This window comes from Hesperophylax consimilis, chromosome 9 (assembly GCF_061612785.1).
Source record: "Hesperophylax consimilis isolate HC1 chromosome 9, BYU_Hcon_1.0, whole genome shotgun sequence".
In the NCBI taxonomy this organism is placed as follows: Eukaryota; Metazoa; Arthropoda; class Insecta; order Trichoptera; family Limnephilidae; genus Hesperophylax; species Hesperophylax consimilis.
This window is the reverse complement of record NC_142844.1, coordinates 21504517-21532342: the sequence shown is the minus strand read 5'-3', so window position 1 is coordinate 21532342 and position 27826 is coordinate 21504517. Positions and strand designations below refer to the sequence as shown.

At 37.5% G+C, this 27826-nt stretch overlaps 1 protein-coding gene across 10 annotated transcripts in view; it reads right to left on the bottom strand.

Moving 5' to 3' along the window:
* Msp300 (Muscle-specific protein 300 kDa) overlaps positions 1-27826 on the bottom strand; it is a 280129-nt gene that overhangs the window by 93056 nt on the left and 159247 nt on the right. For 5 of the 10 annotated variants that reach the window (XM_089635781.1, XM_089635775.1, XM_089635776.1 and 2 more), the window contains exons 7-21: positions 25497-27725; positions 24281-24658; positions 15928-23976; positions 15733-15807; positions 10955-14685; positions 10498-10861; positions 10063-10410; positions 9700-9960; positions 9088-9558; positions 7692-8990; positions 7161-7334; positions 4117-4230; positions 3776-4013; positions 3358-3692; positions 818-3265 (exon numbers count right to left, since the gene is read on the bottom strand). In XM_089635781.1, the coding sequence (XP_089491907.1) occupies positions 818-3265; positions 3358-3692; positions 3776-4013; positions 4117-4230; positions 7161-7334; positions 7692-8990; positions 9088-9558; positions 9700-9960; positions 10063-10410; positions 10498-10861; positions 10955-14685; positions 15733-15807; positions 15928-23976; positions 24281-24658; positions 25497-27725 (20514 nt within the window). The remainder of the gene's footprint in view (positions 1-817; positions 3266-3357; positions 3693-3775; positions 4014-4116; positions 4231-7160; positions 7335-7691; positions 8991-9087; positions 9559-9699; positions 9961-10062; positions 10411-10497; positions 10862-10954; positions 14686-15732; positions 15808-15927; positions 23977-24280; positions 24659-25496; positions 27726-27826) is intronic. The other 5 variants (XM_089635784.1, XM_089635778.1, XM_089635785.1 and 2 more) reach the window with 3 other exon arrangements.

Genomic DNA, 27826 nt, shown 5'->3' with positions numbered 1-27826 from the left:
ATTAACAAGTTTCATCTTGAGGAAATGCACTGTAAAAGTTTATTTTCTTAGTCAGATGAACCTTGCCCTTGGAAAACATTTCGACATTTTTCTGCTTCAAGGACATTTTTATTTTTAAAATATTTTTTTGGGCTAGTGAATGAATGGAGTAGGCCGAGAGCAATTATATTGTCTATGGTTGCATCTTACTTTTAGATGACCTTGAGTTTTTTCTATCTTGTCTACTGCTCTTTTCCGCACGGTAGGTACTGCTTGTATATCTGTGGTTAAGTACTGTATAATTCTGTTGTATACAAAAAGCCCGAAGATATCGATCTAGAGAGTGGTATATTTATGACGACCACTTTCGGCCGGCGCAGTCGGGGTGACATCACCGCGAATGAAAAAACGCAAACATTGCCTTGAGCCTCCGGTGAATTGTGAATTACGTATTCAGCCCACGATATAAGTAGCTGGATACCATTACAATAAAATACACCAAGAGAAGCAGCGACAAGTGTTTCCTATATCAAATTTTAGATACAAAGACTTATCGATAATTTTTTTACGTAAGTTAGTTACGTTTTGTATGTGCACTACAATGTGCCGTAATGTCGCTGAGAACTCGAACGTAATCTAATTAATGCACAAAGAAGAAAAATAAAGAGCCGGCCGGCATGCGAAGTTCGTTCTCCTGACCTATATCCTATATGTAAATATATTAGGTAAGTATCTACATTATACAGAAATTGTTATCGGTACAATTTGCGCAAGGAAGAACATAAACAATGCATAAATAGGTAGGTGAGCAACACGATAAATATTGAAATCATCCTACCTGAATATCGTTCAAGGCGTGCTCTATCTTCTGGATGTTGAATTGAAGTCCAGCATAATTGGAGACGGGCTCCTCGGTGAACTTGGATCTGTCAAGGATGGCCAGCATCTTCTCTGCCAGTTGACAGTAATCCTTCCAGATCTCGACGTCTTGCTCGAGTTGGGCTTGGCGCGATTTGGCGGAGTTCAATGTGTTCTTGAGAAGTTGATTCTTCTCCTGCTGCTCCTTGGATAGCTCTTCCTGTTCGGGAGCAATGAGGGAAGGCCAAATCTTATCAGCCGCTTGTTGCATTTGGTGGGCAACCAGTTCCTTCATAGGCTGTTCCGAGCTGAAGAAGATTTTGTGTTCTTCCAAGTCGGTTATGATGTTCTCGAAATCAACTCCATCTTTACCCACGGCTAGTCTGTTATTAGCTTCCTTTACCCAAGTATTGAGTTTGGAGTTGAGAGCTGCATAATCCAGGCGATATTGCCTGTTATCGTGCAAGTACTTTCCACGCTCTTCTAACTCTCTAGGCAGTGTTGACAAAAGAGAGTTGGCCTCTGAAAGCATCTCCTGTAGAGAACTGGGCATACCATCGTCGTGCTTTATAGATTCTTTGAGTTTTCTGATTTTGTCAAGTTGTTTATTGACATTGTCTGCTAGTTTCGAATGTTCAGCTATGTGTTTATCAGTGCTTTCAACGTCTCTCATCAGAAGAGGGCGCGAGCGAACGACGGCTTCATTGGTGTGTAACCACTCCAAAATCTTCATTAAATCGTTGCTTATTTTTTTGTGCTCTGCTGCAGCTTTCTCGTGTTCTTGTCTCTGCCTCTCCACAGCTCTGCGCAGAGTTTGAAGTTGCTGCTTTAGGGACTGCAGTTGTTCAGTGATACTGTTTCTGTCTGCTGCAGTTCCTTCAGCTGCTATTTGTTGACCTTTGTCGGTTGCTCCTGCTAATGTAGCTTCACATTCTTGAATTTTCGAAATTACATCATCATACCGTTTGATTTTCTCCTCGGATGTTGTGCCTGACTTTTCAATATCAGTTACAATAGATGTGTACTTCATGATAAATGTCATTATTTCGTTAATCAGAGCAATAAACTGTTCTCTTAATAACAGCAGGTATCTAAGTTTGGATATTTGGTCCTCGATTGCTTTAATTAAATCGTCTTGCTGTCCTAATATATCTTGGAGCTCACTGTTGCTTCCTCCCTGCAAATCGCCCAATTTAGCTTTGTTCTCCTTAAGATCATTCAATATCTTTTCATAAGCAACAAGCATGCCTTGTACATCTTCAGCCTTGCTTCCAATAGGCTTATTCAAATTCTTAATCTCAATTTTGATCATATTCATCTGCTTGACAGCTTCAGCTATTTTAGCAGCTGCTTCTTTAGAATCCTTCAAGTGATCTTGTAGAGTTTTGGTCTTATCTCGAATAACTGCACTGATGCGAGCATGCTTGTCTCTGAGTGAGTTAAGTTCTTCATTTAGCTTAAGTTTATCTGCATCAGATAAAGTTGGAATAATAGCTTTACTTTGTTCTGAAACACTGTTGATAGTAGCGTCGATTTCAGCTGCTTCGTTATTCAACTTCTCATACTTGGCCAGCTGTTCTTCAAGCAGTGCAATACTGGACGTTCTAAGATCTGCAGACACTGCTACTTCGGCTTCGTTCAACCAGTGATGACATTTATTCATACCATCCTCAAACTGTCTACGTCCTTGAAGTAAATCGTTAAGTGCAGAGAATTTGTCATTAGATTCTTTCTTTAGTGTTTCGTATTCACTGTTCACAGCATCAATTAGAGCTTGCAAGCTTTCACGGTCCTCTGGGGAGCATTCTTTAAGTAAATTGTTGCCTTGCTTTTGTAAATCGTTCAGTCTATTTTCACCAAAATCTTTGATACCACTCTCATGCATCTTGTGCTCTTCCAGATCTTTCTCTATCTTTGCTACTTTAAGTGGTGCATATCCTCCCAGCTTTCTTACTTCACTGACTTTAGATTTCAGCCAAGCATGGGCTTTTTCTAAATCAGATTCGAACTTCTTCCTAGCCTGCATGGCATTACCAACCTTTTCGATTTCTGCCTTGACCAGTGCAGTAAGTTGCTTTTGTTCACTTGTAAGGTTAGCGAGGGATGTTTCCAGTTGACCTTGTTCTGGCGATTCTAATTCATTTTGAATGCTGCGTACTTTCTTCTCCAAAGAGTCAATGAAAGTTTTCTTGCCATCGGCTTCTTTAAGTAAGAAGACCAGTTCCTGTTGCCTTTCTTTAGCTGCTTTGCTTTCATATCCAAGAGGTTCAGGATTTTTAACACTGTTGATCTTTTGCACTACCCAATTGTGAGTATCTTCTATTTCTTGACGTGTTCCATCAATTTCTTTGTATGTAATCTCGAGTACTTGGGCTTTGCGTTGTAATCTTTTAGCAATATCGTTATTTCGCCTTTCAACCGACTTGAGCTGTGAATGAAATATGGCCATGTTAAAATTAATAAAAAAGAACACACAGAAAAAATTTCCCTACCATCTATGTACATGTTTTTTAAACATACCTGTTCTTCAACTTGCTGTGAGTCCAAATTGCTGACAATGTTGATAACATCGCTCACGGCATTCTTTACGGCTTCCATTTTCTTGGGGCCAACTTCATTGAATTCTTTGTTCAAGTCCCTGATAGCAGCCAATTTTTCTGGACAAGACAGGCCGGAACCTTTGTCCAGAACTTCCATCCTCTTCAAAATAGAATCAAACCAATCATGAATGTCTTGAATTGTCTTTCTGTAGGCTTCAATGGTATTTTGGTTTGACTGTTCTTTGGTCATTGCCTCCGTGAGATCTGACTCAAGTTTATCGAGTTGGTCTTCAAGATCTGTATCTTCATCAAAACCTATTGATGATATACACAAATTAATGATTATATTATAACTTTAAAAAAGACTTAATAATGTCAACTACTGATCCATGGTTTACCTGAATTAGCAATTTCTGTTTTGAGTTTCATCTTCTTTTCTCCAATCATGTTCATCATGTCATTCATGGCAGTGTATTCCTGTTTGGCTGCTTCTGGGCGCAGCTTGGATGGGTTGGCTATCCAGTCATTAACAATGGTACTCTGGCTGTTTACCCATTCTTCGATTTCTGCGCGTTGGCGTCTTGCTTCTTCCATTTCATTAACATTTTCTATTAAACTGCTCAAGTGACCTTGCACCTAAAAATCGGAATAAGTTATAAGACCTTAAGATCAATTCATTCCTAATAAACTAACACCAATTTTATACATTTTGTGTTCTTAAATATAGAAGACACAGTACCTTGCCAAACATGGAGTTCATCTTTTTACTGAAGTCTTCAGTTTGTAACAACTCCATAAGAGACTGTACACTCTTGCGCTTTGGTCGTTCTGCCATAATAGGGGTTATCTTTTTCTATGCAAAACAAAATTTCAATCACATGCAATATTAATATTAACAATTAAGTACCATGCATTAAGTACCAATTAAAATTTTAAAAAAGTATTTTCAAAACATTTAAAATTATAAAAAGAAAAAAAACATACAAAGCTTCAAAAATATATAAATATTGAAAATGTTTAAAAAATTAGGCACTATTTATGTTACTCTTTGCAACAAATGTTAAAATTGTTTTTACTATTTTATTTGTTAATATGTACTCATGTTATTAAAAATGCAAAATTCAGAACCAAAATGACAAATAAACACTCTATGATAGATTAAAATAACTACTACCTACCAAAAAAAAACAAAACTATGAAAAATATTTGGTCAAGTGAAACAAAAAGTATAATAATAATAATAACCACTAAGGTTTAAATAAAATTGAATGTGGTATAAAAGACAAAATGTCCATGAACATAATCTAATAGTATTATTGTCCCAGCGTCTGGATGATGTAGGCCCTGTGATTGGTCAAATTCAAATTGTGTTTAAATAAGACTTTAAAGATTAAGACACGATTTCATACTGAAATAGAATCGCCACATGTAATACGATATTTATTCAAAAATATCGTTTCTGCTCATACAATTTTTGGATAATATCGAAGAAAATATGTTTTAGAAAGTTCATGATCCATTGGATTAATTACATTACAGTGAAAATTATCCACAATTACGTGATTACGTTTGACGTTTACGAAAAAAGCACGCGTTCATTCAACATGGCCGATGATACGCACCGCGTCAAAGATAGCCGACAAAGCGCTCCTCTGGCGGTGAAAGAACGAACCAAGGGGCTGGCGCGAATATTTAAATATGCAAAATAAAAAGATTTCTTCTGGAAGTTTATTTAAACTTAATGACAATAAACAACAACTCTTTGCATGTACGATTTTGAAAAATATTGATATTTAATATTATTTACGTAAATAATAATTTCGCATTATTTTGACAGAACACCGATATGATATACGTGAACGTATAGGCACTGCCAACCCAATAAAATAACATGAAAGACAATCGGAAGATAGAAACGCTTCGTTGATTGTAAAATTAGCCAACAAATCTCTAATCTGACATGTACTTATATGTATAATAAAACAATCATTTTGTCAGGTATAAATATTTATATAATATATATTAAGGTATTATTCGGAAACGCTGGACAAGGATAATACGAAATATTTTTAAGTAAAACCTTCGGATTTACCTTAATTAATATAGAAGGAATCTGAATGCATTCGGGAATTTTTGAATTTTAGCATTTTAATTTTTAATCACGTAAAATTAAAATTTGCTTTCGTTGTATTGGATGACAGCCGGAATAATTTCTATTGATGACATTTTCTTTTTTTGGTATTCCTGATATGATTGTCTAGAATTTTTACCATAATTTACTCTATGCAAATATTATTTTGGTATTTTGGTTTCTTTTACAAGTAAGGAAATATTTAAAAAAAGGTTATTATAGGTTAGGATAGGTTAGGTTGAGTTATGCTAGATTAGGTTAGATTAGGTTGGATTAGTATAGTTCAAGTTAGTTTATAGGTAAGGTTAGATTAAGTTGGATTATTATGGGTTAGGATAAGTCAGGTTATGTTAGGTTAGGTAACGTTAGTTTGGGTTATTATGGGTTAGGTTAGGTTGGGTTATTATAGGTTAGGTTGGATTTGTATAGGTTAGGTTAGGATAGGTTAGGTTAGGATTGGTTCGGTTAGGTTAGGTTAGGTTAGGCTAGATTGGATTATTATATGTTAGGTTAGGATATAGGTTAGGTTAGGTTGGATTATTATAGGTGAGGTAAGCTTAGGTCAGGTTAGATTATTATAGGTTAGGTTGGATTATTTTAGGTTAGGTTGGATTATTATAGGTTAGGCTGGATTATTATAGGTTAGGTTAGGTTATTATAGGTGAGGTTAAATAAAATAATAGTCAAATAAATCATTTGTGCTAAGTAGGCACTATTTTGCCGGAATATTGTATTACATTATATTTTTTTAATTTACGTTTTTCAATTGTCTCTAGCCGCTCATTTCAGGAATACCGACAAAAGAAAATGTTATCAACAGAAATTATTCAGGCTGTCATCCCATACAGCGAAAGCGAATTTTCATTTTACGTAATTAAAAATTAAAAAGCTAAAATTAAAATTTTCCCAAATGCTGTTCGATTCCTTTTATAGTCATTAAGGTAAATCAGAAGGTATTATTTAAAAATATTTCCTATTTTCCGTGTCCAGCGATTCCGAATATTTACCTATATTAATTTACCTTTAGCCATTTAGGCAATTATTCGGGAAAGGTAAAGTTTTACCCGAACAACTGTCATTATTATTATGCCTAAACGCCTTCCTGTTCCGTGTTTTAACAATATATACTCACCCTCTCTCTGTGAATGACCTAATATCTACCTATTAAATGTAACTGTTGTTAGTATCACTTAAACTGGGCGAAGCCCAAGCAAGTGCCGCCCGCAGGGCCTAGCAGAAAAAAACCCGCGGAGCGGGTTTTTAACTGCTAGTAAAACAATTATTACTGCTAGGGGTTTATCATTTAACGCGTGTTACTGTGAAAATTAATCGCATATTTTGAGAATGTTTTAATGGTAACAGTAAACATAGAAATAGAAGCCCCTGGTATTCAATTTTAGGGCAAAATAACTTTGGTAAAATTAACATTAGGTATAGGCATTTAATCAGTGACAATACCAATACACAATGGGATATAAATTTGAATGCAATTATGTATTACAAAAAACAACAAAACTACACAGCTTGTTAGATACTCAAGCCAAACATTTAGTAACAATACCTGACTGCTGTGCTGACCATCTGGAGACGAAGACAAATATTCCGAAGTAAAAGAGCTTGTAGGAAAATGAGCGAATGAAGGAAAGTGTTACCTGGTCGATGAGGTCCTCAAGCCTGGCACGAGTCTGCAGCTCCCGGAGTGGGATAGGAGGGGGAGCACTGTCCAGGGGGCTAGAGGGGCGGCTCACAGAGGCTGCTGCAGCCTCACAGGCTTGCACGGCCACCACCAAACGGGCCTTCTCTGTTTGCAGCTTGTTGTGCATCAACTGAAAGAGAAGCAACTCATCAAAAATCTGCTAAATAATTAATGGGTTACAATGGCTTGATCAAAAACTTATTTGTATTAATTCTAAGGAGGGGGTTGTTTCAAAGAATTTCACACAACAATTCTTCAAATTACAAAGTAAATTTACAAGTCCCGTGAAATATTTTTTTAAGTTCTGTTATTATTTCAGTTCTGTCAAGCAACTAGCCTATAATGAAATTATAACAGAACTTAAACAGGACGTTCACAGAATCTGAAAATGAACATTGAAATTTGATGAATTGTTCAAATTCTGTGAAACAACCCATCCTAAGAATTCTAGATTGTAGTCACCAATAATGATATAAAATTATCGTACCCTTGCATTTTCCAGTTGTTCCTTTCCGTGTTCTAAGCTTTCAACTGGAACATCGAGTTCAGTTATCATTGGCTCATAGGAATCCAAGTTTGCCATGATGCTCTCCAATGTGTCTTCGTATTCCTTGAACTTAGCCAAGCTTTCAAGCAGACGTTTCTCAATTTGTAGAGCAGTTGTCAATAGAGATTTATGGCTATCCTGGACGTTTGTCAGTTGCTTGTCAATAACTCCTTTGATGGAAGGAGTGCTGGATATGTAACGGTCAATCTGTCCTTGACCCTTGGCTTTCAGATCGTCTAATGTTGACTGGTATTTCTGGATATCATCGAGGAGCACGGCGTGTTGAGCAAGCTGTTCTTCAGTTTGTTCCCGATTTGTTATGAACAATGAATTGTGTGCCATCAGCTGGAATGATATTTGCAACAGCCACCTTTCTGTATCTTGTAGACATTGGTGGTAGGCGTTGTAATCGTTCATTTCCAATTCTAACTGGTTCTTCAGGGCCAAGCAATTCGAATTTAAAGCATCGCATTTAGCTTCTAGAACACAAACACCTTCCAGAACAGCTGGATTCTTAACCCAAGAACTCAGCTCCTTGGCCTCAGATTTCAAGTGAACAATTTCAGGTTTCTTGCTGGCAATTTCTTCCTGGATGTGTTTAAATCTCTCCAGTAATGTTTTCATTTCACCAAGTTCGCCCTTTGTATCTGCATTACTCTTGAGAGCAGCTTCTGTTTCAGAAATCCATTTCTCCAATCGCAATTTAGCATCATCGAAATCTTCCCACCTGCTCAAGGATGCCTTCAGTTGGGCTGTAATAGAGTTGAGATCCATTTTAAGTTGATCCCAGCTCTCACGCAATGTAGTCATGCTGTCCCTAAGGCTGTTTTGCTTATCAGCAGGAGTGTTATTGATTGCTTTGGTGAATGCGTCCTGTAGAACTGTAAAGAGATGATGGCCTTCTGTCATTCTGGTTGTTACCACTTTGATGGTTTCAAGTTTATCTTTGATAGATGGTACATCACCAACTCCAATGCAATCTTGTACTGATCCATGAGCTGTTTCCAGCCATGATTGCAGCTCCTTTTTGGCTTTCTGGAATTCTGTGTGGTCAGACAGATTTTTCTCCACATTTGACACTAGTCCTTGTATGGCTGTCAACAAATTAGAGTATTTGGACTGCAGTTGAACGGTTTGATCACGAACCCAGGAACAAGCGCTAAGCTCCATGAGATTTTCACATCTATCATTAAGTTCTTCAAGAACAGCCTTCTTAGTAACAGCTTCTTCTAGTAGGCCCTGGAATTTTTTTAAAATATATAAAATAAAGTGGAAATCTGAAAAAAAAAATTGTTGAGAGAATTTATATGTATAATGTGAATAAATTTTTACTTACTCTGCACTTTTCCAAGCGTTCAGGTGTCATTTTCTTGACCTTGATTTCAACATTGAGTCGTTTCTCAAAATCATCTTCCCAAAGCTTCATCTTTTCAGATGTTTCAATGAAATCACTCCATGCCTGTCCGCATTTGCTGATCATTTTTTGTGTTTCCTTGAGTAAATGTTGGACATTTTCCCAATCTATTTTCAATTGTTTGACATCATGACCGATGGCGTCTTGTCCTTCTTTGCCAGTTGTTAAAATGACAGTTTTGCTTAAATCATTAGCTTTCTTAAGGAAAGCTTCTCCTTCTGGCACCGAGTTGATGATGGCCTTCATCTTTGATTCCTTTTCATTAAGCTTCTCTCGCTCTCCGTGCAAGTCAGAACACTGTTGAAGTTCAACTTTGCAGTTTCTGATCCAATCATAGAAGTTGTCATAACACTCTTTGAAGTCTGCGTGATCCTTAACTTGTTGTTCAAGATCCTAAAAAAATAAATATAAGATAAGCAAAAAGCCTAAAAAAGCCATGAAAAAGCCCAAAAGTTTTTTCAGCTTGGCTAAAACCTCTGATTTAATATTGTATTAATAATTTGATACATATTAGCACATATGTATTTAGCTCACCGTGATTGTTGTTTCAACATTCTTTTTAATGTCAGCATATTTTTTCATGCTATCGTTGATTTCATCACACTGCATTGTATCGTCTTCAGCTAGTCTCAGCTCAATCTTTTTAACCATCTCTTGATGGCTATCAATATCCCTTTGAATGGATTTGAACTTTTCCAGTTTTGCCTTCTTTTCAGAGAGTTCGTTAAGAAGAGAACCCTCCGGTTGAGCTTTTTGCTCAATGTCCTCTAGCCATTCGACAAGTAGTTTGTGAAGCTGAAACAAAATACAAATAATCATTGTCAGAAATATCCCCAAACCAAACAATTCAACTGTAAGTCGCATTTGAAAAAAGTTTTGTAATAGTCTTTTAAGTACCTTGTAAATTTCATCAAACTGTGCAGCCCTGTTGGTAAGCTTATTACGAATATCTTGAACATCGACAAGCAATTTTTCAAATTCTTGTTTTAGGTTCTCGGTGTCCTCTTGTATCTTGGCAGCACCATTCTGTTCAGTATTCATGATGACCTTTTCTTTGAGTTCCAAGACGTAGCGCAGTTTATTTTGTCCTTGTTCGAGGGTTTGCCTGATGGCTTTGACGGTGTTGAGTTTACTTTGAACATCTTGAGCGGTGTTTGGCATCTCGACACACTCGTTAAGTTTATCGCGTGTGCGGTCTACCCAATCTTCACACTCTCCGTACAAAGTGTTGTGCTGCTGGTGTTCCTAAAATATGACGAAAGATTATCAGAAACATTCAGATGAACAAAATTTTTCATAATAATGTGTTGTGGATTTATTAATGCTACAAACCTGATAGTGCAATTCCAAGCGTCGCATAATCTCCTTTGCAAGAGACAGCAGAGCATTGTATTTCGTAGTGAGTTGTGTAATGCCATTAGACACTCTGGTGTCGGCACAGGTTTCTAGTAGGGTCTGTGCTCGCATGTGAAGGCGATCCAACTCACGTTGCCAGTCAAATAGCGTCTGCAAATGAACCTGGAATTCTTCCAAAACAGTTTTCTTCAGTTCCAAACTTTCTTGCAGTTTATTGAAAGATTGAACCAATCCTTCTGTCGTATTCAACCAGTCAGCGGCTTCTTTGTATTGATCTTCGTACTCTGTCCATTTGACAATACCCTCTTCAATCAGTGTCTTCGTCTTGTTAAGTTGTTCCCTGAAAAAAAAGCAATAAAATTTAATATATGTGTTTATCATATACCAAATAAATAGGTACGAAAGGTAGTTGGATATAAAAAAATGTACTTACACATAGCTGTCATATTCCTCTTGCATCAAGGCTCCTTCTTCTTCAATAACTTCCTTGTCTTCGGCATCAGCGATTTGACAGGATATTTCAGCTTGTTCCAAGGCCTTCTCAAGTTTCAGCTGACCTTCAGGCAGTTCACTTTGTAAAATTTTAAGTTGCGATATCTTTCCACTCAATGATTCCTTATCTCCAGTTGGCTCAGAGCATTTACCCAAACGTTCCTTTCCTGCACGAATCCATTGAACAAAGTCATTTCCGGCATCGATGAATGCTTGATGATGTTCAACAGTTTCTTTTTGTTTAGCGTAAAGATCTTTAGCTTGCTTGCTCAATGTTTCGTACTTGTTGGTTATTTCTGAAGCTGGTGCAGCTTGCATCAACTCAGAAGCCTTGGAAGTCACAGATTGAATCATTGGTTCAAATGAAACAATATCTTGTACAATGTTATTAGTTTGCCTGAGGGTAGCTTTTCTTTCTCCCAAACTTAATCCAGATGTAAGACCGGATGGCCTTTCTTGACCTTTCTTGGATTTAGCCACCTTCTGCTCACAGACTTCTTGAAGCTTGGCTTCACGGTCAGTGATCCATTGCTGCAGTTGAGAGTAGCTAGAGCTGTAATCAGCCCATTGCAACAGACTTGTTTCCAGGTGAACTTTAGCAGTAGACATTTTCTTCACAAGCCTCTCCCATTCGGTTTGAATTTCTTTCAACTCAGTATTGATTTTATCTCTTCCATCTGAGCGAGTATTCCTCAGTACTTTTTCACCGCAATTCACAGTTGCATGAATAAGATTTTGACCCTCTTCTCTTTTGCGAAGAAGATCTTGAATCTTTTCCAGTCGCTTCTGTAAAACTTCCTTGCTACTAGTGCTTGATGATTCGCTGCTTCCTCTGATCAAGTCCCAAGCCTTCTCCATCCAGTTCTTAGCTTTCTCAAGAGTGTTATCGTATTCCTTGTGCTGGTCATAGTTGGTTTCTACCTTTTTCAACACATCTTTAGCCAAATTGACTTGCACTTGATATCTGGAGTTGAGAAGACTCAACTGATTATTGACATAGGTATCCAAGTGAGAATTCAATAGACCAGATGCAGTTTTATTGAATTTATCAATGTCTTCTTTTCCCTTTTCCAATTTATCTAGAATTTGAGCAACATCCTTAACCTGGTTTTCTTTTTCCTTAGCAGTTGCAAGCATGGCTAATTTATGGTTTTTAATAAGTATATCAATCTGTTGTAGCCAATCAGATAAACGTTCATACTCATCCTTGTAATCTCGCCACATTGCAACTGTAGCTTCCAGCTGTTCTTTCTGCTGCCTGATTTCATTGAATAATCCTTCGAAACTCTCTTTCAGAGCCTTCATGTCATTTCTTATTATTTTCTGTCCCTCGGGTGAAGTACTTGCTAAAACGACTTCCCCGGTATGCTGTAAATGTTCAACAAGAAGTTCTCCTTGGGCCTGTTTGTTAAGCAATGCATCTAGCGGAGCAACAACATTTTCGATAGCAAGTTTATCACTTAAGCTTTTGGTTTTCATAGATGGCACCTTTTCACGTGCTCTGCTAAGCCACCCAATCAGATCATCGCTAGCTTCTTTGTACATTCGGTGATCTCTGTATTGATGTTCCCTTTCAGATAATAGTTTCTTAATTTTATCAAAGAGTGAATCAAACTTATTCAATATTTCTTGGGCTTGAGAAGCGGCTTGCGTTTGTTGTCCACTTTCCACCATTTCTGCTGCCTTTGTCTTCAAATTGTCAACTTCAATTTTTTCACAGCGTACTTTTTCTTCGATGTTCTTGATCTTCTCTAATTGTGATCGTTTTTCACTCATACTTGATTGGTACGGAGTGATTTCAGCCAAGGAAGTTTCCATCCATTCTACAGTCTTATTAAGGGCTTGTATTTGTTCCAAGAGTCCAGCCCATTTGCTAATAGAATCATCCAGAAGAGACTTAATTTCAATCATTTTGGAAGCTAAGGCAGACCATTCTTCTTGAAGTTTAGCCAGTGACTTGTTGATAGTATCATGACCTCCGGTGGCTGTATTAGCCAGCACAGACTGGGCCAACTCCACTACATTTTGAACTTTCGAGAAGCCTTCATCCTTTACCAATAAGAGGTCCTGAATAAGAACTAGTTTGTTTTCAAGATCTTTTTGAGATGAAGCACTCAAATTAGAACAATATGACATTTTGTTCTTAATTTCTGAAAGCCAAACCATGCATTCTGTCAAATTATTATCAAATTCTTGATGGTTTTTCACATACTGCTGCCACCTACTGGCCAGATCTTTGACTTTTTGGGATATTTGTTGATACTTTGAACCAAGCTCCGTTATCTGTAAGCTCCTTGATCCCATGGTTCCTTTGTGAAGTTGTTGGGCCTTTTCTGTCACGCTATCAATTTCTAGTTCCTTCGCTCGGACTTCTCCTTGCAAAACTTTGAGAGCTTCTAACTGTTCTTGTTTCTCTTTACATGTAGACTTGAGGTCGATAGCGTGAAGTTTGGTGTCTGTTTCACGAATCCAAGCAAGGCACTGATCCTTCAAGTTCTCATATTCATTCCATTGCTGTAATTTACTTTCTAATGACTCCATTGTTGTTCTTATGAATGAAACCAATCCTTCCCATTCTTGCTGGGAAGAATCGATTTGACTTCTAATATTGATGTGACCAGATTCGATAGTTCCCGGGATAACTTTTTCACCGAGTGATCTGATTGAATCCAATCTCGGCTGTTCTTCGGGCAAGCGGAGTTGTAGATTCTTCAAGCGCTCAACATTACTATAGAGGGAAACTCTTTCTAATTCGCTGTCTCCCCACAGGTTTACAGTATTATGAGTGGCTTCCACCCATTCCTGCAAGTCCATTACTGCCTTACTGTATTGTTGGTGATCACTTACAATGCCCTCATATCTTTCTACATACTTCTGCGCTCGTTGTAGAATATTCTTCTGCTGTTCGACCATTGCGCCAAGTTGATTCAGAATATCTTCGTTCTTTTCAGGCAAGTTATCGGTTTTATCACGAAGATCAATAATATCCTGTTGATGCATTAAGGCTTCTTGTAAAAAGTTCCTGTAGATGGCCAGCTGTCCACGCTTCTCATCCAATGTTGCTTTCAACTCCAATTCTTTAGGTAACATTTGCTCCGCTGACTGTAGCCACTTCTTGATACTTTCCAGACACTCTTCGAAGCCAGACCATTTGGTAAGCTTAGCTTGCAAGTCTCTCTCAGTGCTACCAATTTCATCGAAAAGTGCATCTAATAATTGTTGCAACTCTTGAAGCTGTTGGCGGATTATTTCCTTTCCTTCGTCAGAAGTAGAGAGATAAACCTTCTCTCCCAGCTCAACAGCATTGTTCAGCAACAAGGTAGCGCTGGCCTTTTGAGACAGCAAATCTTTAAGGACTTCGCTCTTTTCTAATATATCAGTTCTTGCTCCGACCTTGCCATCATCCTTAGACTCTTCGAACTTTAATTGGGCGGCCTGGATCCATTCTGAGCACTGTTTGTATTTCTCCTGGTACACATTGTGATCTGCTACGGCTTGTTCACATTTCTTGACAATCTCCTTGGCTGTGGCCTGGATAGATTGGAATCTGGAAGTAATCTGTTGGACGCTCACTGCAATTCTGGTTTCATTGCAGTTTTCAATCAGGTCACTTAAGTCATCGGTAAGTTTGTCATATTCAGCTTCACTCTTTTTAAGATTAATGACAAGAAGCTGTAAAAAGACAAAGCATTAACTAAAATCATAAGTTCATTTTCAGGGTGAAGTGCAGTGCAACCAGTGTTTTACAAATTATAACACATTCCCTGAAGCACATAATACCGGCAGAAAAATTCCATACCAAACATGAATCTCAAGGAAGATTTATACATTTATGACCTACCGTAAACCAAAAAAAATACCTCTAATATGTAGTTAAACATCTACTTGGAAATATAATTTATAATTAAACTTGCTTACCATTGCCATTGCCATAAATTACAGTTAAACAATTACAAGAAAAATAAATTAAATTAACCTTGTTGCAAACCATTAGAATGCTACTGAGGAATGAACTGCAATTTTTAGAGAACATAAAAATTCATGCTTCCATGAGTATAGTAATTTGATTATATTAATACAGATTTTAGGTCCATATAATTGGTATTATTTATTGTTTATTGATATTAACCAATAATAAAAGTGTGTGTTAATTGTTAGTGTAATTTTTTTTATTAACCTGTGAGTGAATTCCTTCAACCGAATATTATTTGGTTTTTTTTAATAAAAAAAAAACCAACCGGACCTAAGTACATTTTTAAACAGTACTTAGACTACTACCATTAATTAATTCATTTTAAATACACCCAAATGTTTTAAAAGCTAATTATTTATTTATTTATTTATTTATTTATTTATTTATTTATTTATTTATTTATTTATTTATTTAAACGCCCATTGGGCTTTTACATACATTGTTATTAGTGTTATTACATTAACTATGTGACATTGAAAAGTTTACGTACATATATAAATAAAATAGTTATTATATCTGTAGTACAATTATACTTAATAATTATAATTATAATTATACTTCAACCATCAATATAAAAACTTCAACACATTGTAAATCCTCATGTTATTATTTCCCATTTATTATTTCGATGAAGCGTAAAATTTTCCATACACCATTTAATAAAAAGTGATTTTTTATATCACAGTGCTTTGTGCAAATTATTCAGTGCATTTTAAAATTTTGTAGAGATTTTTTGTTATTCTTACTTGTTCCAATGAATCTGCCAAACTAACGTATTCTTTGATATTTCGTTGATGAATTTCAACTACTTTTACGACATCCTGTTTGATAAAATAACAGCTTTATATTATTAATAAAATTTGGTTAGGATAAACGCATGTTTGTTTTAATCACACAGTTATTGTGATAGATGATAGAATATAAATGAATGAAAATGTTACCTGGTATTTATCTAATTGCTCTGATTTTTCAGGAAGTGTTGCTTTGGGAGCAAAGTTCTTCAGGCTGATTTCTGCTTCTGACAACCAGGCCAGAAGTCTCTCATGTGTAGTCTCGTACTCTGACCAATGTGCCAGTCTCTCTTCCAATCCCCTCTTGATGTCACTAAGGGCAGTCACAAACTTCTCAAAATCAACGGTTAAAGTTGACAAATCCCTCACCATTGCCTCCTTGGCTCTAGGCGGTAGTATTTGTGCGCGTGTCTGTACATGATCCGACAGCATTTTGATTCTGCTGTGGCCATCTGGAACATTGTCTTGAAGTTCCTGAATCTTCTTCAACTTAGATTGCAGCGCTCCCTTGTTTCCAGAATAATCTGACAACATTTGAAGTCTCTCCCAAAGCTGCTTTTGGTAATCTTGATGTGATTTTTGCATATCGTTAAACTGCTGATACACATCGAGGCAGTTATCTAACTGTGCTATCAGGTTTTTGAGATTGGAAGTCAGTTTGTCATAACGTTCCCAAATTGATTTCACAGTTTCTTGGACATTCTTAGCTTTATTTTCATCGGATGTTACCGACTCAGTAACAGTTTGAGCCTTTTCAGTAACTACTTCAATGACACGTTTGTGTGAAAGAATTTCTTGAAGAAGAGTTTTGTTTTTCAATAATTTTGATCTAATTTCTGGTGTAGAAACTGATGTTGAAGCAGCATTCTCTTGTTGAACAAGTTTTTCCTTTTCATCTAACCATGCGAGAGTTTGCTGCAACGTTTCCTGATAACTAGACCATTGCAGAGATTGGATTTCATGATACTTTTGCTGTTGTTTGATTCCATCATTGAGTTTGTCCCACCGTTCTCTCACATCTCGCAAGTCTTGTCTAATCTTCTCCCTGCCCTGAGCGGAAGTGTCGGGCAACAAGGTTTCACCCGTCGCAGTTAGAATGGCTATCTTCTGGTCTCCCTTCTCGCGCTCCAGTAGTAAGACTTGCAACTTGTTAGCTTTAACATCCAGTGGACTTGTGTTTGATTGATCATTCAAGAAGTTGATATTTTCTTCCAGTGGGGTTAACCAGCTCAAAGTTTCGTCATAAATCTTATTAAATTTCTTATGGTCATCCACAAGTTTTGACCAGTGGTTAATAACCTCTTTTGTGGTAATATGCAGTTGTTGGTATCGATTGCTTATTTGAGATATTAAAGGTTTCAGCCTCTCAGCGCCACTGATTTGAAGTAAAGTATGGGACTTATCAATAAATTCATCAATCTCCTTTTCTTTCTTTGTAACCTCATCCCGTTGCTTAGTATACAATTCTAACTGATTGCTCTTTTCGGGCAAGTCAGAAAGTAATACTTGATCTCTCAAAGAAGACTCAGCGACACGAAGCCAATCCAATAGTTTTTCTGATTGACTTTCGAAATTATCCCACTGCTTAAGGGTATGCTGTTGTTTAGTTTCAGCATTGCTGAGACTTTTCAGGAATCCTCGGAGATCATTCTGAAGACCTTCAATGTCTGAGTGAATAGCTTGGATGCCAGGTTGTGAGGTGCTCTTGTTGACTCCGACACTTGTCTCTCGTATAGCATCAAGTTTCTTAGCTCCTTCAGTCTCAGCGGACTTAAGCATTGCTATTGTCGCTATTTTTCGAATAATATCAGATTTTTCACCACTAACGTCTTCACACTCGTGTAGCTTTTCCTTTTCCATATTCAACCAATCCTTGAAATCCTTACACTCATTCAAGAGGTTGCTATGTTTTTTAACGCAATCGTCCAAATTATTTTGAAGATGCTCTGATTTAGACACAATGTTTAAGAACAGCTGTTTAATGGACTGGAGGTAAACATTAAGCGATGCATCTTGGGTCTGGTCAACCAGTTGTTGAGCTTTGTCGCAAACAGATTCCACAAGTTGTTGATGAGACATTATTTCTTGGTGCATTATTTTATGATTTTGTAGTTGTGCACGCTTTTCTTGTAAAGAAGCTTTCAATTCTGTGTGTTGCTGCATTGCCTTTTCAACATCCTTCAGCCACTTGGTCAGCTGCTCTTGGGCCAGTGAAAAGTCTGAGAATTGTAACAAGCACTGATCCAAGTTGTTGCTTGTATCTTGCAAAACATCACCGAAGCTTTCCCAAAGTGCTCGGATATTTCTGAGCTGTTGCCTGATAATTTCTCTTCCATCGGGACTAGTGTGATTGTATAATTTTTCACCGCGGTCAAGAAGCGATTCAAATTTGGGAGTTTCCTTATTTTTCAAATCGGATAACTCTCTTGCTTTATTTTGCTTATCTTGAAGCATGGCATAATCTCCTACAATCTCATTAACTCCTTTAACTTCCTCCATCTTGGTTTTCAACCATTCTTCTAAGTCACTGTAGTCCTTTTCAAACTGCTCATGTTCATTGACAAATGTGTGGTATCTAGAAATAACTTCTTTGACAGTGTTCCTCAGTGTCTGATATCTTGTAGACAATTTGGAAATGCGGACAGCTATATCTGAGTCACCTTCCATGGCACTAGTTTTTTCAACGGCCTTGGATATTTCATCTCCCTTGCTGGCAACTTCAGACTCCAATCCCTTCAACTTATTAAGGTATGTCACTTTGGCATCTAAAGAACTCTTCAAACTTTGATCTCTCATTTGATTTTCCTTTTGCTTTAGCCATTCATCTAAAGTGTCTAGTGTTAGTTCATTTTCAGTCCAAGTATTGAGAAGATTTTTCAACTTCAATTGGTTTTGTGTGCAATGCGTCAAGAATGAATCCCAGGCATCATTTTGTTCTTGAAATTCTTGTAACAAGGCGGGGTGACCCTCTTTGGCTGTTTCTTTCAGAACAACTTGCAATTGTGAATCACAAGCAGCCATAATCTTGTCGCCTTCAGACTTTTGTTGCAGCAGGTTCTCAACTGTAGCTAATTTGCTTTCAACATCTTCCCGATCTGTTGATGACACGTCATCAATCATGGATGATTCAGTAATCAGGGCATTAAGCCAATCTCTACAATTTTCTAGGATCTGCAAATAATTCTCATGATTTGAAATGTGGTTGTCGCAAATAGAAATACGTTCAGTTACTTGAGCAGCTGAATCATTGTACTTGTTGAGAATGTCATGGAGTTTCTTATTGCTTTCATCATCAGACAAAGCTGATATTTTGTCTTTAAGTTGTTCTACTATACTCTTGTGCAAGTTAATATCTTGCAGCAAATTTTTACTGACATGTAAAGCTGCTTTCTTTTCTTGTAGTGTTGCACTGAGAGGCAAACTGCCAATGGACTGTTGTTTGTCAGCGATCCAACTTGCCACTTGTCCAAATGTCTCATCAAATGAAGACCGTTGCATCATGATACTTTCAACTGTTTTGCAGACTGTGTTGACTTTGTCAATGGATTCTTCCATATTATCTCGCAACCCCCTCAAATCATTCCTGATTGTGTCTCTATTTTCAGGAGTTATTCCGGTGAAAAGAGATTCTCCAGCTTCAACGGCCTCGTTCAATAGAGCTTGTCCCTTTTCTCTTTCTTCTGCAAAGCGTTTAAGTTCATCTAACTCAGCTTGGCTAGGTCGAGCTGAACTTGAGCAATAATTTTGGTATTTCTCGATTTTACCTGCAGCATCCTTGAGCCATTGTTTGAAAGCTTCAATATTATCCAAATACCTCTGTTTGTTCTTCTTCAGTTCATTTAATTTATCGATATAAGTGGCCAAAAACCTTCCAACGGTATCATAACGAGTGACCAGATGACTAACATACTGGCCAACTCGGGACTCGGGATTGGCACTCACAATATCATCACCTAAACCGGACAAGTCATTTATTTCAGTTGAATACTCATCCACTTCCTTTTTGAATGCTTCTATTTCTTTTATTTTTTCATCAATTGAATCCAAATCCAATAAGCTGACTGTTTCTGATCTAACTTTTCCTTCTACGTCCTTCAGCCAGGAGGAAACATTTTCTGACATCAGCTCATATTTCAGCCAAAGATCAATGTTCTTCTGCAATTTATCTTTAATATTATCGCAGGATTTATTCAACTGTGCTAATTTAGCAATAGTTTGGGATTTCTCAGTTTTCAGAACATTCAGTGTATCTGGAGACTCAACACATTCCAGGAGATCAAAGGATTGATTCAATTGCTCGATTCTGGTGTTGCAATCGGCAATTCCCTTTTTGACATCTTCAAGGGCGGCCATTTTAACTTCTAGATTATACTTGTCACTTCCAGACTCTGGTGCACACCAGATTGCCTTCTCTTCCAAGGCTTTCAAATTTCTTTGGAGCATGGCAAATTTATCTGTGTACATTTTCTTCAGGAAAGTTAGTAATGTAGCTTCAATTTTATTGGCATGAGAAGTTACCACATCAAACCTCTTTTGTACACTAGCTAATTCTTTGGGAACAATAGTTTCTGCAAATCCAGGATAGTTGGAATTGAGCTCATTAACTCGCATGGTAATGTTATCAATATCTTCGCATGAATTTTCCAGCTGTTCTTTGCATTGTTGGCATTTTGTCAGCCTTTCCAAAATCTTGGTACTTTCACCAGTCATATCGTCACATTTAATTATTTCTTCTCTAAGCTTGCTTATTGTGTCGCTAATATTTTTGATATCAGCTCTGACTTCCTTCTCATGTGTATCCAGTGTAGAAGCTGCTGATTCTAAGCTATCGGCTAAGTCTTTTAGAACATGGAACTGGTCTTCAAGCAAGGTGTTTAGGTTTGTTAGATTTGGGACGGGTTTACCCTTATTCAAGTTGGTTAACTGCTCTATTTTGACTTGGATATTATTCTTGATATTGGTGTAGAGAGGTAGCTCTTCCTTATATTTATTTAGTGTTGACTGCCCAAATTTAACTTCCAAATTTTCAGTTGCATTGGACAAAGCTTGACTTGTGTCACTCAACCAATTGAGTAACTGATCTTTGTTGTCATCAATCTGCTTCCATATGATGGTTTGGGATTCCAAATCTTGTATTCTTTTAATAGCGGCATCGTGGACCTTTTCCCATCGAGTTTGAGATGTCAGATATTCATTTTCAATTGATGTAGTATCAAATCCACCGAGCGGTGCAGCTTGCTTTAAAATCGATTGTTTGATCAATTCCATTTGATCTAGAGTCGTTTTTGATCTCTTCAACATCTCAGCAGATTTCTTACACTTTTCAAGGGCTTGGTTGGCAGGAATATATCCACTCGGTGTATCTGTGCATGACTCCAAGAGTTGATTAGCCTTATCAACATCTCTATCAAATGTCCCTTTAAAGGTCAATAGTTCTTGTAATGTGGATGAAAGTACAGAATACTTGTTCCTTGTATCTCGAAGGATGCCATTGGTTTGTTCCCAATTGTTATCACATGCAGAAAGTAATTGCTGAATTTCAGCCATTTTATTGGGATCTTCTCGCATTAAATGCAAGCCTTCTTCCCGCAGATCTCCTCGCAGGGGCTGTTTCAGTTCGAGGTCATGGTCCAAAATGTCCAAATGCTTCAGAATCTCCGTGATGGTCTCCTTATTACTGGCAGTTGGTTGTTTGGCAATGCCAGTCAAAGCTACCCTGGAACTCTGTAATGTGGTTTCAACAGACTTCTGTAAATCACTAAACTTATTCCATCTTGCATTTACTTTATCTAAGTGGTCTTTTTTGTCAACAATTTGTGATTTGAGTTTTTCCACCGTTTGCTCCAATTCCCTCAAAAGAGTATTTACTGTCAGAGAGCGACCAGATTGTTTATCTTTAATTGGTATGTGTGGAAGATTGTCAATAGAAGCTGCTTGATTATTCCATGTGAGGATTTTCTCTGATATGATATTCAACTCTTCTTTAATCAATTCACATTCTTCGGGGATTTGTTTTTGTCCTTCGACCCTGTATTTTATGTGAGATAATTGTTGTTTAGCATCATCATACCAGTTAAGGAAATCAGTCCACTTTTCAAGGTAGGATTTATTTTGCTGCAAATATGTTTCTAATTTCTGATAATTTTCAACTAGAGTAGAATATGTGTCATTCAGGAGGCGAGACTCCTCAGGGGTGGAGTTTAGTGACATATTCTTCACTTCAGTGTAAATGGAATTAAATTCTGGCTGCTTTTCGGCATGCTCTTGCATTAAAACATGCATGGCTTGCAAAACGGGTTCAACTCGGTCAGAATGGATTTGGTCATGAAGTTCAATCTTGCGTTTCAAGGAATCCATCCAATTTTCAAAGTCTGTTAACTTTCCTTGGAACTCTTGGCGTTCAATTATTTTATCAGACAAATCATTGCTCTTTTGTCTAACTGTATCAGCCAAGGAATTCACCCTTTCTTTCAAGTTAGCTACTCTGGCTTTTACAACAGTAGCACCTTCGGGTGACAGAGCATGGCCGATGCTATCTGAATTCTGGGTGAGCGTAACAATTTTAGCTTGCTGCTGTGAAATTTCATTATTAAATGACTTGAGTTTAGTCAATTCTCTTTCTAGCTTATCCACTTGGGGGGTGTTGATGTTGATAGTTCTCTTGGAGATAATCTTCTCGCCGCTAGATATCCATGTCTCTAACTTATTGGCCTCGGCATCGAATGATTGCCAAGTGTTGACTAGTTTGTCGAGCTTGCTGGTCCATTGTTGTGCCATATCATGTACTACAGCCCACCTGGAGTGGACAGCATCCACCTCATCAGGGGCACTTGTCTTATTTGTCATTTGATGGCTCAGGGTGGCTAAGTTTTGTAATTTACTCAGTTGTGTTTCACATTCTTTCTCGAATAACTTTGCCTGCTGCTGGAGCTGTACAGCTTCTTGCAGTGTAGAAGGCTTAGACATGCCAGTGGCAACCTTCATTTCAGACTTCTCCAGCCATGGCTTGACTTCGGATATTTCAGCTTTATATTTCTGCCATTTAACAAGATCTTGTTGCGTTGCTCTAGTTTGGCTGTCAGTTGATTTCTGCAAACCGATAATGATCTTTTCTAGTTCAATAATCTCAGCCTTCAGTCTGCTTGCGTCAAGTGAGTTAGTATCTTTCTCTATCTGCGCAGCTTCATTGGCAAGTTCATTTATGATCATGATCTTTTCTTGTACTATTTGCTGAAGTGATGTTGATTTTTGAACCCGTTCTTCGGGAGTAATAGATTCTGATTGAATTTGTGAAACTAGGTAAGGACCTGTCTTTTGTGTCCATATCTTCATGTTCTCCAACTTAGTGTTTATTTCCTTCCACTGTTTATTGTATTTTTCTAGGTCTTTTACGTTTTGATCGACATTTTCAATAGTAGCAGAGAGCTTGGTTTCAATATCACGCACCTCTTTTTGTAAGAGAGGCTGCTGCTCGACATTGGCAATGGTGCACAGCTCGGTGCAAATGGCTCTGAGTTTGTTGATTTTATCATCTTTGGCTGCTTTTAATGATTCATCAATAATATATCTGGTTTGTAATTGTTTCTCCAGGTTGTACACATCTTCCTGTGAAGGTAGGGCTAACTGTTTTTTCACATTAGTAAGTTCAGTAAGAATTTCTTCCTTTTGATCTTCATAGTTAGACCAAACTTTCTGAGCTCCTCTCAGTTTCTGTAATCTATCAGTAGTCATGCCATACGCATCATTCCAGCCAGTCTCAAGGGTGTGAACTTCATGCTGCACAAATGCTGGAGTATTGGTGTCTTTCATTAGGTCTTTTCCCTTCTGGAGAATCGACATGACAACGGGCCTGTGCTGATCAAGCTGAGAAACAGCAGATTGCTGTTGTAAAATCATCTTTTCAACATTCTGTAATGATCTCGGTTGCTCTTCCTTGATAAATTGTTCTTTGACGTGTTCTAATATACAGATGACTTCGTGTACTTCACGTCTGTATGTGTAGCATCTTGAGAAAGATTCAGTTTTGACCATCGTGATTTCGATGGTAGGTATTAAGTTCTTATACCTGGAGATAAGGTTTTCTAATTTGGTTTGTTCTTGGAAGGCTTCTTGCTCAGTGCAATGTGAGGAGAGCATGTCCAGGGTCTGTACGAGCCACTTCATGTCCTCTCGCTTTACATCAGCTTCACGGCATATTTGCTGGAAAAATATTTGCAATTAATTAATTAATTTTCAATTAATTCTGTAGATAACTTTTTAAAAATTCCCAAAATATATAATAATAACTAGGCGATATAAAAATGTTATTAAAATTCTTAAAAATATTCAGTTAAATTAATCAGTTATTACCATTAAAATTTTCAGCTTTGATTCCAGCATGAAAATTCAAAACATCATTGTTACAAAATTATTATACCCACAGAGTACAACCTTAAAACATGCATAACTAATGAACAATACTATTATTATTTGTTAGTTGACAACATTTAAAAGTGAGACAAACCTGGAACACAGCCTTTTGCTTCTCAAACTCTTCAGCAGAGTTGACTTCCTTGACAATGTTGCCCATGGTCTCGTCCACGTGGTCCATCCAGCGCTCCATCTGTACAAACTTCTGGTGGTAGCTGTCCCACTTGGCGGGGATCTGCTGCAGTTGTTGCCTAAGTCCTTCCACTCTCTGCGCTGTCATCTCCCACTGATCCTCACACCTTCTGAGCTCCTGGTCTAGGACTCCGTCATTGGCATTTAGCTGTGAGTAGCTCATTGTTATCTTACGCAGGTTTTGCAGGCACGTCTCAATCTGCAATACTCTGCCTTCATTTTTGAAGTAGTCTTCATTTCGGGACAGGATTGCGTCCACATTGTCGTTTTGATTGTAAGCCTAGAAAAAAAGAATTATGTTTATTAATTTTTTATCCCAATATTTTCATCACTATTTCATTAATAAATGGCAGAGTGTAATAAGCTCTCTACGAAATGTTATAACAGTTACATATGTGTTGTATAAGGCTCTTTCATGGAGGACTCAAATTTCTTTTGGAAATATTCAATTCAATTCAATTTGTTTATTCCTTTAAAAATATTACAAAATTACATTTTAATTCGTTTTTAAGTACATTTGTAAAATGGTATTACATAATAAATAAGCGGTGTATCAACAATACCAGCATCAATAGAGCTTGCCTTTTAAAGGCAGCTTCACCGATGCTAAATATGTCCATTGTCCATATCCGAATTGATTCTGTTCAAGCAAGAGTGCTCTCCCCACCAGCATGACCATTGGCAATCCCAAAAAGAAAATGGTACTTATATACCTAGTACTATGTCATTCGTTTGTAAATTATTCCAAAATCTACAGGAAACTGTAAATTTGATGATTTTTTTGACAGTGTATACATTAGTAAAAGTGTAGACAGTAATATCTCATGTTCTAATTTGGTTGAGACCCTTGATATATTAGACTGTACAGTAACTATATATGACGTTGTATCTAAGCTGAAGAGTCTCAATTCCCAAATCCAATGAGAATCCAACCCACATCAACTGCGTGGAAGGCTGACTATTACATCTCCAACAATTTTAAGAACGGAGGTTTAAATTCATTTTATTTACTGAAGATAAGAATTTTAGAATGGTATGTGTACACCACCGAAATGATATTGTTTAATACATATATAGGTATGTATATGATAGGTTTAAATACATAGAAATGTACTTACTTGTTGTTCAAAGTTGATTTCCTTTTCAATATCCTTCAGGTACTGTTGGAAAACTGTCTCGTCCAATCTGAATTCCAACCTCACCAAATGGAGAGGGGCAAAGCTAAGAACTTCGTGCCACTTTGCCTGGAGCTTCTCCACAGTCTCTCTTACTTCATGTTGCTCGTCAATGGGAATGCATTTAATCAAATCATTTCCCGTTTGTATCAAGTCATGTAACAGGCGGTCATTGACTTTAGTGAAGAAGTTTTTGTGATGCTCCACCGATTGTTTGGTTTCTATGTTGTGTTTATCAGAAATCAACATGTCGGCTTGGTTCAACCATTCCATCATAGCCCTGACGCAATCGGAGAAGTTGGTCATACACCTGCTGGCTTCTTGGAGCCTGAGGTCACACTGGTGGGCTTGCTGCGTTACTCGAGCAAACCTCTCATTCAATTCTCTCATTGTTTGGACACTCTCAGATGTATCGATGGATTTGTCCTGATCCACTGACTTAATAATGTTTTGGAAAACCTTGTTCTTGCTTTCCAACATGGACTTGTAGTACATTGTTCTTGAGAAGAATGACTTGTAAGCGTCTAATTCTTTCAGAAGTGTTTCCTTACCGCCGGTGTATGTAATTTGTGACAATAAGTCTTCAGCTTTATTGAGCCAGGCATTAATTTCTCTTTGCCCTGACTCCAGGGATTCTTGTTGGACTAATAGTTGATGATAAAGGTGAAGTTTGACAGGAATTAAAGCCCTCACTTTAACCAAGGCTTCTTTTTCCTTCTTCAGGGTGTTCATAATCTTGTCTACCTCATCGCGAGGGAGCTCGGTCAACATATTTTGGAAAGATTTACTGATATTTTTAAAGAGTTCTTCAACACTCTCTACTTCGCTTTGTAACTTAACCAATTGATCTCCATACTGTTTAATTTTATCAGTGGAAGCTAAAGGTGTAGAATCTAATATGGCTTCAGCATTTCTTAACCAATTGCTCAAGGATTCGATTCCAGCTTTGTAGTCTTTCCTGTATCTCAAAATATCTCCAGCGTGCATGTAATGCTTAACGTCTGGGAATAGTCGCTCCCATTGGGATGTCATGTTGGTGTACCTGTTCTTCAATTCCACGGCAACTGAATCTTCACAAGTCGCCACTAAAAAGCTAACGGTGTCAGTCAACAACTGGTGCTTATCCTTCCACAGACTTATGTCTTGGAAGAACTCCATCCTTTGATCTTCCTCCGCATTGACCATGGTATTGGCTTTGCTCAACCATCCTTCAAACTCATCAGCTAAGGGAATCCACCGCTGCCAGTAGGTTACAGCTTCTTCTAACATGCTCTGTACACAGCGTAATTCCATGGAGATGTTCTTCCATTTTTCAGCAACTTCTCTCATAAATCTATCAATTTCGGCATTTTCTTTCAAGTCGATATTACACGTTCTTCTGTATTCTTCGATTACTTGTTGTATGTCAACAAAGGCTTTATTAAATTCATGGAAAATTTTATTTCTCGACACAAAATTTTGATATTCTTCTAAGAATTTTTCGACCTCTGGTAGGCGTCCATATTTCACAGTCCAGCCTCTCAGTTTTATCTCTGTCAGGTTTAAGAACGCTACGAGGCAGCATTTGTGTTCTAAGAATTTGAGCTTTGCGCAACGTTCGGTCGCTTTAGACGGTAAGACTCTCAGTCTCATTTCCATATTGTGCAGCTGTTCTCCGGGAACTTGAAGAGCTGAGGGCGAATGTTTGGCATTTTCAAAACGTTCAATAACAGCGGGAAGATCCGCAAAGAACGTATTGTGTTCTTCAAGTTTCTTGCTAATGATGGCGGCTGTTTTCTCATCCAGCGTCGATGGCAAGTCATCGAAATAAATCAAATACTCCGCCTTGGCCATCCATTCTCCGATGGGGCCGAAGTCTGGCGGCAGTTTAGAGTCCAGCATCCACAGCCATCTCCTCATCAAGTATTCTAACTTCATCCAGAGTTGCTGGATTTCCTTCCAAGAGTCCAAAGTTATTGAAATCATGCTTTGGGAATTGACTAGGGTCCTAAGTTTGTTATAAATTATTTCCTTCACATCCACTTCCGATTTAAAGTTAAGGAAATCTGAGTAATTTCTCGATAACGAATTTGTCTCTTCTTGGTGTTCCAAATATTGTATTTTCTTAAATAACCAGTCTATTAAATCATTGTATTCTCCTTGAATGGCAGCCACTGCATCAGGTCCAGTAGTCTGGAAAGAAGAAAACATTATTAAAAAAAACCAAATCAAACTGAATAAATATGTTCAATCACCACAGAGGTATCCTCAACCTACAAAGATAGTAAGCTTGG